We start from the raw sequence: 17,419 nt of genomic DNA, 5'->3' as shown, positions 1-17,419 counted from the left end.
TGCAATGCACTATTAGCATAAAGGCTGCAGAAAAGGCAGTGCTGTGATGTCTGAGCGACTGGCCTCTGTTCGTGTTCCTTTATCTGCTACATGGAACTTTGTACAATAAATCTGACTCCAACTTCCAAAATGTGATTAATTAATGTTATGAGAATTAAGGAAATTTGGTGTTTCCATCACTCATGACTAAATTGTCATTCAAGTTGGATGTAATGCAGTTCGTGGCTGTTTTGGTGCCCAGACACTGCTTTAACCAGCACTTCCACCACGACCCTTCTGAAACTGTCAAGATCTAGACACCTTCACCAAACGTGTTCTGATCCCGTGGTCAAGCCTCGCCCTGATTGGCCTGTAGTAGATATCTTGTAAGTAAATGAGCTCCCGGCTGGCCTCTTCCAAAGCTGCTCTTTATAACATCATTAAACATTAGGATATTTCCTAGACACATGCAGATTTTTTGCGCAAAAATATACCAAGGCTAAGGGTTATAGAGTAGTTGTAAAAAGCTTGCATAACACATTTGTGATGACGTTTTTGTGGAGTCACTGCGTGTGGACACCGCAGTGTGATGGATGTATTTATCAGTAGTCATTTTAGTCTATTGGACAATTTCCAACAAAATGGCCATTTCTATTAACATCCACCTTCTGACATTGTATCCTAGCTCTGTGGAGAATAGTTCCTTCTCCAATGTCACTTGAAAACGATTAATAGTTTCACCTTTTGGGCGAACATGAATACACTGCAAAAGGCAATTAACTAGACACGTCTCAGTTTGATATTTCAAATATTTCAGATCGTTTTCTTTGCCACTGGTTAAAGCAGTACTAAGTAACTCTTCCCCTAAAGGCCATAAGCGCAACTGCAGGTGTAGTAGCAAGTTACGATTTTTTAATTTATTAATTGTCTTGGAGAGTAAATACTACGCTGACAGGAAAGGCGAAGGGAGAGAGGGTTACTGTGCATCCAATTATACAACGGAAATATTTTTTTTTCACTCAAACTTGGCTGTAAATACTGTTTAAAGTGACGTTAGCCCGCAGTTAGCTTTGCCCGTTAGCATGTTAGCTTCTTCTTCGTGATTCCATTAGTGTGTATTGCTTTCTCCGCACCGGTGGCAGTCAAGTTGCAAACCTGGTTTTCTGGCCAGAGACACCAGGGGGAGATGAAAGACCCTCCAATCATCCCATAAACACTTGTATTACCCCCACAGGGACTACGGAAAGGATTTATTAAGGTAAATAAGTTACTTAGTACTGCTTTAAAGAAAATTGGTCTTATCTCATTGGCAATTTTACTTTCTTACTTCAAGCGAGATGCAGTGCACTTTTGCAGTGTACAGTAGAAGTGGATCCCCGCCTTGTCATGTTTTACGGTACTATTGCAATGAAAACATGAAGCCAAAGCACAACAAAGGCCATGATATTCATACTAGGTGTCAGAGCACAGATCTCACCACTGCGGGTCGAATACAGCAGCTGTTATCAGGCTCACATTTGTAGATTTCCAGTTTGTAGCTTGTTTCTTTCAAAAATGGTTGTGTTGCCCAAAGAGAACAGTCCTCTGCCCTTCATCTGAACTCATGAGAAGATCAAATCATACATCTCTTCCTGTTCAAATGTAAAATGCTGCGTTGTGGTTGGGCAGTCATAGGTAAACGGACCAGTAGACCATGTTGAAGAAGAAGAAGGAGAAAGGGAATAAGGCGCGTGCGTACACGTCGACGCGTTTGGCCGCAGCCGGGATGACCGGTTTGGGCGGCGGAGGCTTCTTGTTGGCCTTCTTCTGGGACTTGAGGCCTCCCGCCACTTCGATGGGTTTACCGTAGCAGTCGAAGTTGGACAGTTCAAAGTCTCTGGGTAAGGAGCCTACGATGCTGAAGTCATTGGAGCGCAGGTCCGACTTGGAGGTGCACACTTTCTTACAGCGGTTCTCCACCACCTGGAAGAGAAGGCCCACTCTGATAACTCATCTACAATTAGCTTAGATTTTCCTGAAATAAGAATAAGTGCTCTTGATCTGAGTAAGTAAGTAAAAAAGTTATTGTGCACTTAAAATGAGATAATAAATGTCAACTTTGTGTCAATTATTATTTCAAGTGTCTGTCAATCATAACGAAGAGCTGATTCAGAAACATTAATGTGAGGTCAATGCAGGAATGTTGGCTACAAGCTGGATAGAGAAGGTCTTCCCAAGTCCCAGATACTTGTTAAAGGAGAAAATAAAGTCAGATCACAAACCCAAAGGTACAGGCGAGGTAAGTATTCTAGTATTATATAGATATATATTATCTATTCTATTTGTCTCAGTGTAGAGTCAGGATGTTAGTTTAGTAGAATGCATGAAGGAGAAAAAATGAATCAAAATCATATGTGAGTGACTTTTCGAGAGTGAGCGTTTGCACATTATCTGCTATCTTCATTTTTTATGTCCTTATCAACAATTTGAGCCACAAGCATTAAGTGATATTAAGATAAAGTCGTGCACAATTATTAAGCAAGTTGCATTTATGAGGATTCGTTTTATATTTCAACAACGGTGCTGTTGGTCAATGCAAAATGTTAACAAATCTCAAACCAGCATGTTAAAGGAAACAAAAGTGATGTTTTTGCTTTTGTTGATAATATCTGTGTGTACAATTATTACGCAACGATAAATGTGCAGAAATATACGAGCGTTGGCTGTTATTGTTTACTTCCGTATTCTCGTATGTATCTCGAATGTATAACAATGTGACAGAAATTAATAAGTACAAGAAAAGTAAAAGAAGAGTCACTTAATGGTCACAAGACTGGTTTGCTTTATGCTACATTTTGAGTTTGGTTTTAAATATAGAAAATGGGGAAAATTCCCTGATAGTGAGGGGGAGACAGGCCCTTGTCCAAAGGACCTCACAGGAGGCCCGTGTCCCGGCACCACTGTGAGTCTTTGGTTTAAAGAAGTCCAACATGGGAGGCGGGGCTAATCTATTTAGCACTTTGTAAACAAAACAGGCATATTTAACCTGTTCACTGCCACCGCAGGGTTAGGATTAGGGTTCGGGTTGACCGCTATTTACATCCAAATCTCAAAGCGTATTGACTGGAGAGTTTACAGCCTATATGCCAGTGCCTCATCTGTGTGAGTGAAACTTAAGTCACATTTGCCGTTCTTAACCCTAATCATATCCTGATCATAGCCTTTTGTAAAATGTGTCGTAAAATGTTGTAAATATGGAAGGACATTGGCTTTTTATCTTTTAAGGCATTTTTATAGAGCGATTCTATTGGTTTATGTGTGTTCACACCAGTTAATGTCCAATTTGTACAACAATATTCAATATGTGATCAGATCATAGAATGTAAAAACACCTTGGCAGCCCCACATGGTATAGATTGATGATCTTGTATTGAAAATTTTGTACATTCAATGTTACTATGTTTGATGTTCTATTTACATGTTTTTTAAGACTTGTGCTTCCACCCTCCTGGAAAATGGCCCTACTCAGCCCAGTCTTTAAATCTGGTGATAAATTAAATGTAGCCATCTACCGACCAATCAGTTTATGGCCCATTTTGTCAGAAGGAAAAGAAGCTGCCTAATAACGGGCATAAATGACTCATTACTCACTTGCCTAATAATTGTGCACACAGTGCAGTAAGTATAGCTCTATGAAGAGTGCGTAGAGCGGTGAGGATAATGAGAAACCTTGCCTGGTACTTCTGCTGTGATGGCATGGTTCAGAGATTTTACCATCTGTGCTCACCATTAAAATAGAGGGGTTTTAAGATGTTCATGAAATTCTGCACAAAAACAAACTGGGTCAATGAGGCTTTTGGGTTAGTTGCATGATATGATGATAAATGATTTCCGTTTACTCTCAGGGCAGAGGTACTGACCTGCAGGGTGTTGACGTGGATGGGCGTTCCTCCGGTTCCGTTCACTGTGTTCTTGTTGGCCTTCTTCCCCTCTTTCTCTTTCTCTTGTAGAGCTTTTTCTTGAGCGGCCAATTTGACCTTCTCCGCCTCAATGAGACTGGGACTGTTCAGGATGACCTACAGAGACCGAGAAACAGAACAGGTGGCTTTCTTTTTACAGGAACCCAAAGTCAGGCTGTAGGCCTTTGTTCTGCTCTGCTCATCTGACTTGTGGGCTACTGCAAGGGCCACTCCTTGGGCCCTTGCTTTTCTTAACTTTTGTGTGTAAACGCAAAGCCACTGAAGCAGTCCAGGTCCCTTTTTGAGTGCTGTTTGCACCTAATGACTCTGTTGGTGTGGTCCCTGTTAATCTGGGCTCTTTGTCACAAGTCAGTTACAAAATCAGGTTACAAATAAATCAGGGTGTAATGATGGACTTTTTAAAATTTGAAACCCAAATCAGTGCTGTTGTGAAGTGGCAAGTCTAATTTTTTGTAGGGTTTTTACGTAACTATGGAGATGGTAAGCAGTGATAACCTACCAGAAACCAAAATAACAACACTGAAAGGTCAAATATGTACAAATATCAACTTTTTGCTTTTAAGTGGGAAGAAAAAGTAATTGGAATTTCTCACATTCCAATTACTTTGGAATGTGAACAATTGGTCATAAAATGTGGTCTGATCTAAGGGGCTAGACGTAAGTTAGCCATTTTATACTCACTACTGCCACCTCAGGTCATATGTGTAACTGCAGCTTCTATATTAAGCTTGTGCATGACGGCACTTCCGAAGTAACACCTCTTTGAGTGACAGTGCAGGATTTTAGAGGCAGTTGTGGTGAACAGGTCTGAGCTCATTCTACACATTAGGACATGGAGGAACATGTAGCGGGAGGAAAATACTTAACATTTTTAAACTCTGTATAGTCCCTTTAAGTAAGTAAGTGCTTTATTTGTCAGTGTACAAGCGTACCACGAAATAGTGTTCAGGTGTTAGTCCTGAGCCGTTCTGACTGAGCGCTGCATGGGCCAACCTGACCAGCATGTTTTTGGAAACCGTAAGAAACCATAGCCCCCGGAGGAAACCTGGTTGTCTGCCTTCGGTCTCCTCTGATCCTCTGAAACGGTTCACCGCATACTGGGTTTGTCCCTGTTTCAGAGCGTGGTGTCCTGCACTGGTCAGCTCCACCACCTTCTTCCTCCTGCAGCTCCCTCCGCTCCACAATCACCGGGACATGCCAATATCTCTGTTCTACAATATAACATTGAGCAAGAATGGCGTATGAAGCCATTTCTGACTAAAAAAAACATTGCTGCACATTTAAAGTTTGCGAAACAGCTCTTGGATGCTGCAAATATTCTGTGGACTGATGAACCCAAAGTTGAATAGTTTAGGAGGGACACGCAACGTCATGTGTGGAGGAAAAATGGATCAGCAAAGCAACATCGCCACCCTCTCCCCACTGTGAAGTCTGGAGCAGGAGCATCGTGGTGTGGGGGTGCTTTGCGCCTCAGGGCCTGGACAACGTGATATCATCGATGGAAAAATGAATTCACATGTTTATAAAGATATTTTTGCAGAAAAGCTTGAGACCATCTGTCCAACAGCTGAAGCTCAACAGAGGATGGAGCTGCAACAAGACAATGACCCAAAGGACAAAAGCAAATCCACCTCAGAATGGTTTCAGAAGAATAAAATACACGTTCTGGAATGGTCCAGTCAAAGTCCTGACCCAAACCCCATTGAGACGCTGTGGCATGAAGAAAGAGAAAAGAAAAACATTCACACCAGACATCTCAGGAATCCGTTTTGTAAAGAGGAATGGTCCTCCTGATCGTGGTGCATGTTCTGTAACTACAAGAAAGTTATTACTGCCAAAGGAGGGTCAACCAGCTGTTGAATCCAAGAGTGTACTTACTTATTCCTCGTTGTCCGGTGAATGTTTACATGTTATGCTCAATTAAAAAAATGTCAAAATGTAATTATTTGGATGGTATTTGTGTAAACAGACAGTTGTCTATTCTTGTGATTTTAATAAAGATCAGACCACATTTATGACCAATTTAGGCAGAAATGTAACAAATTCCAAAAGGTGTTGTAGTGAACTGAATAATATTTTGAAGTACTTCCTGTCCTATGGCATCACTTCCTGTGGGCAGAGCCAGGAAGTGTTTACATTTGTTTGTGCATGTCATGGTGGAATGGAACATGGCACTTGATGGCCCTGATTTTAGCTCCCAGATTGAAGGGGAAAATGATTTGTTATATTCTACATAGTTTATGTTTTTAGCTCTTACGGTGGAATTTATTGTACATGGAAAATAAAAGACGGAACCAAACCCAAGACCCACTTGTACGCCTCCTACATTAATCTGGGACGCTACAGGTGTACTTCCTTTTTCCTCCCACTGTACATAAAAAGTTGCATAGTGCACCTTTAAGTGAACAATGAGAGCTGAGTCTCCACGTTACAGTCGCATCAGAGAGAGAGAGAGACGGCAGCATCTACGACAAAATGAAGAACTCTACAAGCAGAAGGTAATCCACAAATTCTCTAGCTTTCTGGCAGTTTTTATTTGACAACAATCGGCCTCGTATTTCCAGTTTTATGTTTAGATAGTATTATGGTGGGTCTGTGGAGTCAAAAGAAAACAATACCATAACATGATCCTGTTTACCAAAAAGAGCAGAAAACCCCATTTTTAAAGTACTTTATGAATAAAGTTGTATCTGCATATTTGAATGATGTTTGGCTAAGTGACCTCCAGAAGCTCCTGCTGCTGTGCGGGTCACACAGATCTGACCACATTGATAGGTCAGTGAAAGTGAAGTGAATATTACCTGCACCACAGCGAACTCCACCAGGGACAGGAAGCCGAACATGAGGCAGGTGATGAGCCAGACGTCCATGGCCTTCACGTAGGACACCTTGGGTAACTCTGATGCCAGCAACATGCTCTCGCTGGACAGGGACAGGACTGAGAGGATCCCTGTGGACACACGTGAGGAGAGGTCACCGGCTCATTCATTGACCCTCTATCCCACCCGAGTGCAGTTGTTTGTATTTTACAGTATTTAGAAGAAAAAAAGTCCTTTGTGGGCCTTCGAGACAAATATGTGCTCCAACCTTCAGAAAGCTTACAAACATGAAGGAAATCAGAATATAAATAAGAATCCACTATTTTTTGATATGTTGACTTTTTAGTGGTTTATTTTCTAATCCCTAAAAAGTCAATATCTTCAAAAAATAGTGGATTCTTATTTATATTCCGATTTCCTGGCATGGACACCATATACAGCGGGAGCCTTCAAAAAAAGACACTTTCTTTTTTTCATTGTCTGATATGAAACCAGAATTAACTTTCATTTATTTAGGTCAATTGTTTAGGTCCTTTTTTAGAAATGTTTTTCACGTTTATATACTCTAAGATCACTATACCTTTAAACAGTTTGGTAAAGCCCAGATGACGATGTCATGACATTGGAAGCACAAGTCTGGTTCATCCTTGGGTGTAATTTCAAGATGAAGGTTCAGGTTCATTGGTTAAAACAATGATGTAAATGTCCAGTCATCACACAGATCAGAAAGAAGGCGGGTTCTGTGTCAGAGATGAACGTGCTGTGTCTGAAATGTGAAGATCAACTCAAGAACAAATGTAAAAGACCTGGTGAAGATGCTGAGCCTGGTAAGAGTTTGTCATTATCCAGAGTCAAACCAGTCCTGGACCGACATGGACTGAGAGGGAACTCTGCAGGAAGAAGCTCTGACTCCAAAAGAAAAGGATAAGCCAGTTTGGAGTTTGCAAATATAAAAGGATAAAGACTTTAATTTTTTGTCCATAATGTCCATCGTCACGTTTGGAGGAAAAAGTGGGAATCTTGCAAGCCTGAGAGCACCATCCCAACTGTGGACTGTGGGGGTGCAAGCATCATGTTGTGGGTTGTTTTGCTCTGAGGGACTAGTGCACTTCACAAAATAGATGACATGAGGAAAGAAGACTGTGGTAAATGGTCTCAACTTATATATTGCTTTTTTCCTACATTAGGCACTCAAAGCGCTTTACAGCAAGGATGCAGTCACCCATTCACTCTATCATTCATACACCAGTGTACACAGACACTGGAGATAAGTAGGGTGAAGTGTCTTGCCCAAGGACACAACAACAGTGTGCACCTTCAGGAGGTGGGTTTCAAACCCCCCGACCTTCCAATCATGAGATGACCCGCTCTACCATCTGCGCCACTGTCGCCCCCAATGAATGTGGAAATATTGGAGCAACATCTCAAGACATGAGCAGGAAGTTAGTCAGTGTTTTGAAGTGGTCATCACAAAGTCCTGACCTCAGTCCAGTTGAAAATGTATGGGCAGGGCTGAAAAGACATGCATGTACATGTGCATGTACACGCGTGTGTCAGTTACACCAGCTCTGTTTGGACAAATGCATCAGAATTCAACTATTGTGAGAAGCTTATGGAAAGAAATCCAAAACGTTTGACCCAAAATATACAGTTTAAAGGCAATTCTACCAAATATTAAAGAAATGTATGTAAACTTTTGGTTTTGTAAAAAATAAGGAAAATTGTGTAAAAAAAATTATATCTCTCATTCTTCTGGAATTTGACAAAAATAAATATTTTTTTAAATTCTAATTGACCTATATAGTCTGTATATCGTGTCTCTGTATGTTTTTACTAACTTGTGTGTAACATCAACCTGCCAGGGGGTCTGCAGATGGAAATTAGCCTAAGGCTATAATCTGGCATATTTACATTTGTAAAAATGTTCATTAATATGTATTGTCCCTCCTTTTCAAATAATTAAATAAAATAAAATAAAATTAAAAAAAAAGTCATGTCAGACAATGAGGAAAAAATGCAAATGTGTCTCTTTCTTATAAAGTGGACATAAACATTGCAAAACATTGGGGGCAGATGGTAGAGCGGGTCATCTCATGATCGGAAGGTCAGGGGTTCGAATCCCACCTCCTGAAAGTGCACACTGTCGTTGTGTCCTTGGGCAAGACACTTCACCCACATTGCCCCCAGTGTCTGCGTACATTGGTGTATGAATGAGAGTATGAATGGGTGAGTGGATCCTTGCTGTAAAGCGCTTTGAGTGCCTAATGTAGGTGGAAAAGCGCTATATAAGTTGAGACCATATGGCTCCTGCTGTATATAACACATATACCTAAACGTATACCCAATATAGCCTGCGCTGCTGCAAATACATTTATTTAAACTTCATTTGCAAAAAGTGCCACTTAAAAAAAAAACAATATATGCTTGCAAATTTCTTTTTTTTATAGCCGTGTATTTCTCATGGCAGTTTCAGAGCCATGAAAATATAAAGTCATGAGTTCTTAATCAAATGAACACACTTTAGCTTCACAAGTGTCATCTATAGAGTACAGTAACAACTATTAAAAATGATTCAGAAAAAGTGAGATAACTGCTTCTGCACATGAACTCTTCAATATACAGTATATTGTGATACTATACATTTACAGTGACAACCTACCAGTTTTTAAGCAATAGTCCTATGTCCTATGAAATGCAACAAACAACTTTCGATTTCCTTAAAGCCACCCTGCTGAACATTTCACCCAGTACCCTGAATAAAACCCAAGCGTTTATTTTTATTACAGGTGTTTTATAGTTGAAAAATACCTAAAGAAAAATGTTGTCTGCTGTGAGTGGCTCAGCTCTGACTGTAACTGTACTGGGAGCAGGACGTCTCCAGCTCCATTCTATAGAGATGTTGATAAATGCAGCTAAATATTTAATCAGGTTAGGTCCAAATCCATCCACTGCAAACTGGCATTTTGTGTCAAACTGGTCATTTGGAGAAAGTAAAGTGTAACTGTAAGTGTCTGATCTACACCCGCTGAGCTGCCCTTACCCCAGGCTCGCATTGAATATTCAAATCAATATTGATGGCTCATATTAGCGAGTTGCCGAGGCTGTTCGGCACAACAGAAAGTATATTTTTGGCAGACGCCGTAGAGGGCTGAAGTGTTTTCTGATCAAGCCCTGAGAATCACTCAAACCAAACAAGAAGTCAGGCCCCAGCCAGGAGAGAGAATCCTGTGAATTTCCAAATAAAATGAGCTATTACTCAGCTAAGTAACTTGGTTGATGTTAACAATACAGCATAGACATACGGAGGATCACGGAGAATATCTGTGCACCCGGACAGCCACTGAAGAGGAAAACTACCGCTGTGTTTGGATTATCCAAAAAGGAGCAATGTGGAGTGGATTAGTTTAGACAGTGAATTGTAAGTTAGATTTGTCTTTTTGCCACATAAATATGCTGTTTACTAGTATTTCTTTATGTACAAAGTTGTTTTCTTTTGAAACCATGTGAAGTGGTTTCCTGTGAGGGCTCCACGCCGTAAACAAGCCGTGCATAAAACTGTACTCAATGTGAGTCACAGTTTTCAAGAAAACATGCACACAAGAATACATGCAGAAGCCGTTCAGTATTCAATGTGAGCCCGGACTTAGACCTCCCCTGAAATAGAACTGTATAAAAGCACTTACCACTCATTCATTCACACATCAGTGTCAGACACAATGTGCACCTGCGAGATTCAAACCGCAGACCCTCAAGTCACAAGACAACCCGCTCTACTTTCTCCTTATCTTATTTCTATTATTCATAATGAAATGTGTTCATCACAGCTGGAGCGCCCCCTGTAGTCTCTTCAACACTATCTTGGATCTCTCTCTTTCTTTATCTTAACACTTTGTCTTTTTTGCTTTGCTTATTTGTCTTTCTTCCCCAACCAGTAGCGCCTGCTCTCTTTCCTAATCCAAGTCTGGCTTACTTTTCAGTCCCAGATCTGTTGTTTTTGTTGCTTTGCATTGTCGAAAGAAAGAGCAAACATCACAAACCCAGGGGCACTCGCGCGGCGGAGGCGTCTGGGTTGATCCAGAAGGACAGCCAGGACAGCACCACGCTGAGCAGAGTGGGAGCATAGACCCCCATCAAGTAGAAGCCCACCTGCCTCCGGAGCGTGAAGATCACCTCCACGCAGGTGTAGTATCCTGGAGAACGCACAAGAGGAACATATGGTCAGTAAAGGTCATCGCAGGGTCTGGACGGGCTGCACAGTATTCAATAACTGTCGTACACGATATGATACCATACAACTGCTGGGTTACAGGTTCTAGAATGTGATGATGTCACCGGACCCAGCGGGGGCAGGAGCCAGTTTTTCCTATTAACAGCATTACACTTTCACAAGTCGCAGCTAAAAAGAAAATATATGAATTAAAAAAAATATCATTGATATCAGTCACTGGGCCCATGATCTCTCTGCACAAGGCCAAAAATGTCCTCAAAAACAAAATAATTTTTCCTCTATATAATAGTATAGGCCTTTAGAACGCTGTGATGTCACTGCAACCCAGCAATACAATTTGAAATACTCATTGATCCTGAAGGAAATTGAGTTTGCCAGCTGCAATAGTCATAGTCAAAGGCAACAGATGAAAATGAGCAAGACTTAAAAGAGCCAGGATGTATTCTAGAGCGAGGATGTATTCTAGAGCGAGGATGTATTCTAGAGCGAGGATGTATTCTAGAGCCAGGATGTATTCTAGAGCGAGGATGTATTCTAGAGCGAGGATGTATTCTAGAGCCAGGATGTATTCTAGAGCCAGGATGTATTCTAGAGCGAGGATGTATTCTAGAGCCAGGATGTATTCTAGAGCGAGGATGTATTCTAGAGCCAGGATGTATTCTAGAGCGAGGATGTATTCTAGAGCCAGGATGTATTCTAGAGCCAGGATGTATTCTAGAGCCAGGATGTATTCTAGAGCGAGGATGTATTCTAGAGCGAGGATGTATTCTAGAGCCAGGATGTATTCTAGAGCCAGGATGTATTCTAGAGCCAGGATGTATTCGAGAGCGAGGATGTATTCTAGAGCGAGGATGTATTCTAGAGCCAGGATGTACTCTAGAGCGAGGATGTATTCGAGAGCCAGGATGTATTCTAGAGTGAGGATGTATTCTAGAGCCAGGATGTATTCTAGAGCCAGGATGTATTCTAGAGCGAGGATGTATTCTAGAGCGAGGATGTATTCTAGAGCCAGGATGTATTCTAGAGCGAGGATGTATTCTAGAGTGAGGATGTATTCTAGAGCCAGGATGTATTCTAGAGCGAGGATGTATTCTAGAGCGAGGATGTATTCTAGAGCCAGGATGTATTCTAGAGCGAGGATGTATTCGAGAGCCAGGATGTATTCTAGAGCCAGGATGTGTTCTAGAGCCAGGATGTATTCTAGAGCCAGGATGTATTCTAGAGCCAGGATGTGTTCTAGAGCCAGGATGCATTCTAGAGCGAGGATGTATTCTAGAGCGAGGATGTATTCCCCGAGCGAGGATGTATTCTAGAGCGAGGATGTATTCTAGAGCGAGGATGTATTCTAGAGCCAGGATGTATTCTAGAGCCAGGATGTATTCTAGAGCGAGGATGTATTCTAGAGCCAGGATGTATACTAGAGCCAGGATGTATTCTAGAGCGAGGATGTATTCTAGAGCGAGGATGTATTCTAGAGCCAGGATGTATTCTAGAGCCAGGATGTATTCTAGAGCCAGGATGTATTCGAGAGCCAGGATGTATTCTAGAGCGAGGATGTATTCTAGAGCCAGGATGTATTCTAGTGCCAGGATGTATTCGAGAGCCAGGAGGTATTCGAGAGCCAGGAGGTATTCTAGAGCGAGGACGTATTCTAGAGCCAGGATGTATTCTAGAGCCAGGATGTATTCTAGAGCGAGGATGTATTCTAGAGCCAGGATGTATTCTAGAGCGAGGATGTATTCTAGAGTGAGGATGTATTCTAGAGCCAGGATGTATTCTAGAGCGAGGATGTATTTTAGAGCGAGGATGTATTCTAGAGCCAGGATGTATTCTAGTGCCAGGATGTATTTGAGAGCCAGGATGTATTCTAGAGCGAGGATGTATTCTAGAGCCAGGATGTATTCGAGAGCCAGGAGGTATTCTAGAGCGAGGATGTATTCTAGAGCCAGGATGTATTCTAGAGCCAGGATGTATTCTAGAGCGAGGATGTATTCTAGAGCCAGGATGTATTCTAGAGCGAGGATGTATTCTAGAGTGAGGATGTATTCTAGAGCCAGGATGTATTCTAGAGCGAGGATGTATTTTAGAGCGAGGATGTATTCTAGAGCCAGGATGTATTCTAGTGCCAGGATGTATTCGAGAGCCAGGATGTATTCTAGAGCGAGGATGTATTCTAGAGCCAGGATGTATTCGAGAGCGAGGATGTATTCTAGAGCCAGGATGTATTCCAGAGCCAGGATGTATTCTAGAGCCAGGATGTATTCGAGAGCCAGGATGTATTCTAGAGCCAGGATGTATTCTAGAGCCAGGATGTATTCTAGGGCGAGGATGTAATCTAGAGAGAGGATGTATTCTAGAGCCAGGATGTACAGCATTCTAGAGCCAGGATGTATTCTAGAGCCAGGATGTATTCTAGTGCCAGGATGTATTCGAGAGCCAGGATGTATTCTAGAGCGAGGATGTATTCTAGAGCCAGGATGTATTTTAGGGCGAGGATGTAATCTAGAGAGAGGATGTATTCTAGAGCCAGGATGTATACTAGAGCGAGGATGTATTCTAGAGCGAGGATGTATTCTAGAGTCAGGATGTATTCTAGAGCGAGGATGTATTCTAGAGCGAGGATGTATTCTAGAGCGAGGATGTATTCTAGAGTCAGGATGTATTCTAGAGCGAGGATGTATTCTAGAGCCAGGAGGTATTGTAGAGCGAGGATGTATTCTAGAGCCAGGATGTATTCGAGAGCCAGGATGTATTCTAGAGCGAGGATGTATTCTAGAGCCAGGATGTATTCTAGAGCCAGGATGTATTCGAGAGCCAGGATGTATTCGAGAGCCAGGATGTATTCTAGAGCCAGGATGTATTCGAGAGCCAGGATGTATTCTAGAGCGAGGATGTATTCTAGAGCCAGGATGTATTCGAGAGCCAGGATGTATTCGAGAGCCAGAATGTATTCTAGAGCCAGGATGTATTCTAGAGCCAGGATGTATTCTAGAGCCAGGATGTATTCTAGAGCCAGGATGTATTCTAGAGCCAGGATGTATTCGAGAGCCAGGATGTATTCTAGAGCCAGGATGTATACTAGAGCCAGGATGTATTCTAGAGCGAGGATGTATTCTAGAGCGAGGATGTATTCTAGAGCGAGGATGTATTCTAGAGCCAGGATGTATTCTAGAGCCAGGATGTATTTGAGAGCCAGGATGTATTCTAGAGCCAGGATGTATTCTAGAGCCAGGATGTATTCTAGAGCCAGGATGTATTCTAGAGCGAGGATGTATTCTAGAGTCAGGATGTATTCTAGAGCGAGGATGTATTCTAGAGCCAGGGTGTATTCTAGAGCGAGGATGTATTCTAGAGCCAGGATGTATTCTAGAGCCAGGATGTATTCTAGAGCCAGGATGTACTCTAGAGCCAGGATGTATTCTAGAGCCAGGATGTATTCTAGAGCTGATTAACTCCTCCTCCTCCTCCCTCATCCTCTTTCCTCCTCTCCTCCTCTCTCCTCCTCCTATACTAGAGCCAGGATGTATTCTAGAGCGAGGATGTATTCTAGAGCCAGGATGTATTCTAGAGCGAGGATGTATTCTAGAGCGAGGATGTATTTTAGAGCCAGGAGGTATTCTAGAGCGAGGATGTATTCTAGAGCGAGGATGTATTCTAGAGTCAGGATGTATTCTAGAGCGAGGATGTATTCTAGAGCCAGGGTGTATTGTAGAGCGAGGATGTATTCTAGAGCCAGGATGTATTCGAGAGCCAGGATGTATTCTAGAGCGAGGATGTATTCGAGAGCCAGGATGTATTCTAGAGCCAGGATGTATTCTAGAGCCAGGATGTATTCTAGAGCCAGGATTATTCGAGAGCCAGGATGTACTCGAGAGCCAGGATGTATTCTAGAGCGAGGATGTATTCTAGAGCCAGGATGTATTCGAGAGCCAGGATGTATTTTAGAGCGAGGATGTATTCTAGAGCCAGGATGTATTCGAGAGCCAGGATGTATTCGAGAGCCAGAATGTATTCTAGAGCCAGGATGTATTCTAGAGCCAGGATGTATTCTAGAGCCAGGATGTATTCTAGAGCGAGGATGTATTCTAGAGCCAGGATGTATTCGAGAGCCAGAATGTATTCTAGAGCCAGGATGTATTCGAGAGCCAGGATGTATTCTAGAGCGAGGATGTATTCTAGAGCCAGGATGTATTCTTGAGCCAGGATGTATTCTAGAGACAGGATGTATTCTAGAGCCAGGATGTATTCTAGAGCCAGGATGTATTCTAGAGCCAGGATGTATTCGAGAGCCAGGATGTATTCTAGAGCCAGGATGTATTCTAGAGCTGATTAACTCCTCCTCCTCCTCCCTCATCCTCTTTCCTCCTCTCCTCCTCTCTCCTCCTCCTCTCTCCTCCTCTCTCCTCCTCTCTTCTTCTCCTCTCTCCTCCTCCTCTCTCCTCCTCTCCTCCTCTCCTCCTCCTCTCCTCCACTCCTCCTCTCTCCTCCTCCTCCCTCCTCCTCTCCTCCCCTCTCCCCCTCTCTCCTCCTCTCCTCCTCCTCTCTCCTCCTCTCTCCTCCTCTCTCCTCCTCCTCTCACCTCCTCTCCTCCTCCTCCCTCATCCTCTTTCCTCCTCTCCTCCTCTCTCCTCCTCCTCTCTCCTCCTCTCTCCTCCTCTCTTCTTCTCCTCTCTCCTCCTCCTCTCTCCTCCTCTCCTCCTCTCCTCCTCCTCTCCTCCACTCCTCCTCTCTCCTCCTCCTCCCTCCTCCTCTCCTCCCCTCTCCCCCTCTCTCCTCCTCCTCTCTCCTCCTCTCTCCTCCTCTCTCCTCCTCCTCTCACCTCCTCTCCTCCTCCTCTCTCCTCCTCTCTCCTCTCTCTCCTCCTCTCTCCTCCTCCTCTCTCCTCTCTCTCCTCCTCTCTCCTCCTCCTCTCCTCCTCATCTCTCCTCCTCTCCTCCCTTCTCCTCCTCTCCTTCCCTCTCCTCCTCTCCTCCTCCTCTCTCCTCCTCTCTCCTCCTCCTCCCTCCACTCTCCTCCTCTCCTCCTCTCTCCCCCTCTCTCTTCCTCTCCTCCTCTCCTCCTCTCTCCTCCTCTCCTCCTCTCTCCCCCTCTCTCTTCCTCTCCTCCTCTCCTCCTCTCTCCTCCTCTCCTCCTCTCTCCTCTACAGGCACTAACGTTATGGGAAGAGGCAAATGCCTAAATATCTCAGTTTCAACGACAACATTGACACGTTTTGAAACACTGTGTGTTGCCACAGATAGAGGTGTAGCTTGCCATTAGGCAGGCAGCTGCCTGGGGCCCCCAAGCCAGCAGGGCCCCCCAGAAGGCCAACAGATTTGACAGAAATGACCAAGAGAATACAGTCACTGCGGCAGCAGTGACAAGGTGCACCGGCAATTGGCCGTCCCATACTCCCTGAGAGGGCCCCATAAAGCCATGAGAAGGAGAGAGAGAGCGCAAAACGCTACCCCTACCCCCTACTGACTTTCCTGTTCGGGGCCCCTTGGTACTCTTGCTACGCCTCTGGCCGCAGATCAATCTCTTTTTATGGCGTGTGCATTTAAACAGCCTGGTTCTCGGATTGAAGACCTTAACAGGTTTCTCAGTCGTCCATGGACCGATTTGAACCATTTGAAAACTCTTGCTTTGTCAAACGCACCCCAGAGAGCCAGAGAGCAGTGTCGGCTTTACAGCTGCCCCCTGGGAAAAAAGAGCAAGAGCTACCAAAATCACACATTTGGTGTATTGAGTGTCTAGCTTCGTAATAATAATAAATAAATAAAAAAGTTTTTCCGTTTTTGGCACTCAATGTGTTAAGAAGTTCACTGACCAGGCCATTTTTCCCATTAACGACCTCATTTATTTTTCCAGTGTAAAACCAGGAGAAATAAATGGTTTTGGAAAAAGCCACATGGGACATGGGACAGAGGGCTCACAACTGGAACTGTCCCAGCCCGGTAAACTGAGACATCTGGTCACCCTAGTGAGTAACGGGTATTAGTAGTAGTAGTTAGTTGTACCTGTGCCCTGGTAGAACTTGGTGCAGTTGCCGTACTTGATGTCCTCTTGTTTGATGTCAAACTGGGGAAGGGAGATCTCGTCCATCTGCACAGGGTCTGACTGCCACATGAAGACCAGCTCTCGGGTAGTGTAGCCAACTGGAACACACACACATAAGTTTGAGCCCACATTTAGAACCACACGTCTGCCGACCACGCGTACGGTCATGTGACTTATTCCTCTTACATATAGCCCATCATGTGTTAAATAATAATACAAGCTTTTAATCACAAGTAACACCTGACACATTTCCTTGTCCATGTATAGAGATTTTAAATTCATGCTTAGCTTCATGAAAAAAGTGTGAGTCCTCTCCCCCGACGCTCTTCCTCCACTCCTCTGTTCATCCTCATTGTGGACCATGTGTGTGACTTGGATGTGCTCTATGTGAGATG

At 43.3% G+C, this 17,419-nt stretch overlaps 1 protein-coding gene across 1 annotated transcript in view; it reads right to left on the bottom strand.

Moving 5' to 3' along the window:
- Positions 1-1,560: 1,560 nt before the first annotated feature.
- Positions 1,561-17,419, bottom strand: part of LOC306961372 (glycine receptor subunit beta-like) — a 33,008-nt gene continuing 17,149 nt past the window's right edge. Inside the window, exons 7-11 of the mRNA XM_079554085.1 lie at positions 16,985-17,122; positions 10,795-10,947; positions 6,740-6,888; positions 3,879-4,034; positions 1,561-1,941 (exon numbers count right to left, since the gene is read on the bottom strand). Coding sequence (XP_079410211.1) covers positions 1,648-1,941; positions 3,879-4,034; positions 6,740-6,888; positions 10,795-10,947; positions 16,985-17,122 — 890 coding nt within the window. The 3' untranslated portion in view covers positions 1,561-1,647. The remainder of the gene's footprint in view (positions 1,942-3,878; positions 4,035-6,739; positions 6,889-10,794; positions 10,948-16,984; positions 17,123-17,419) is intronic.

Source organism: Gobius niger, assembly GCF_951799975.1.
Source record: "Gobius niger genome assembly, chromosome: 3".
In the NCBI taxonomy this organism is placed as follows: Eukaryota; Metazoa; Chordata; class Actinopteri; order Gobiiformes; family Gobiidae; genus Gobius; species Gobius niger.
This window is presented reverse-complemented; position numbering and strand designations above follow the sequence as displayed.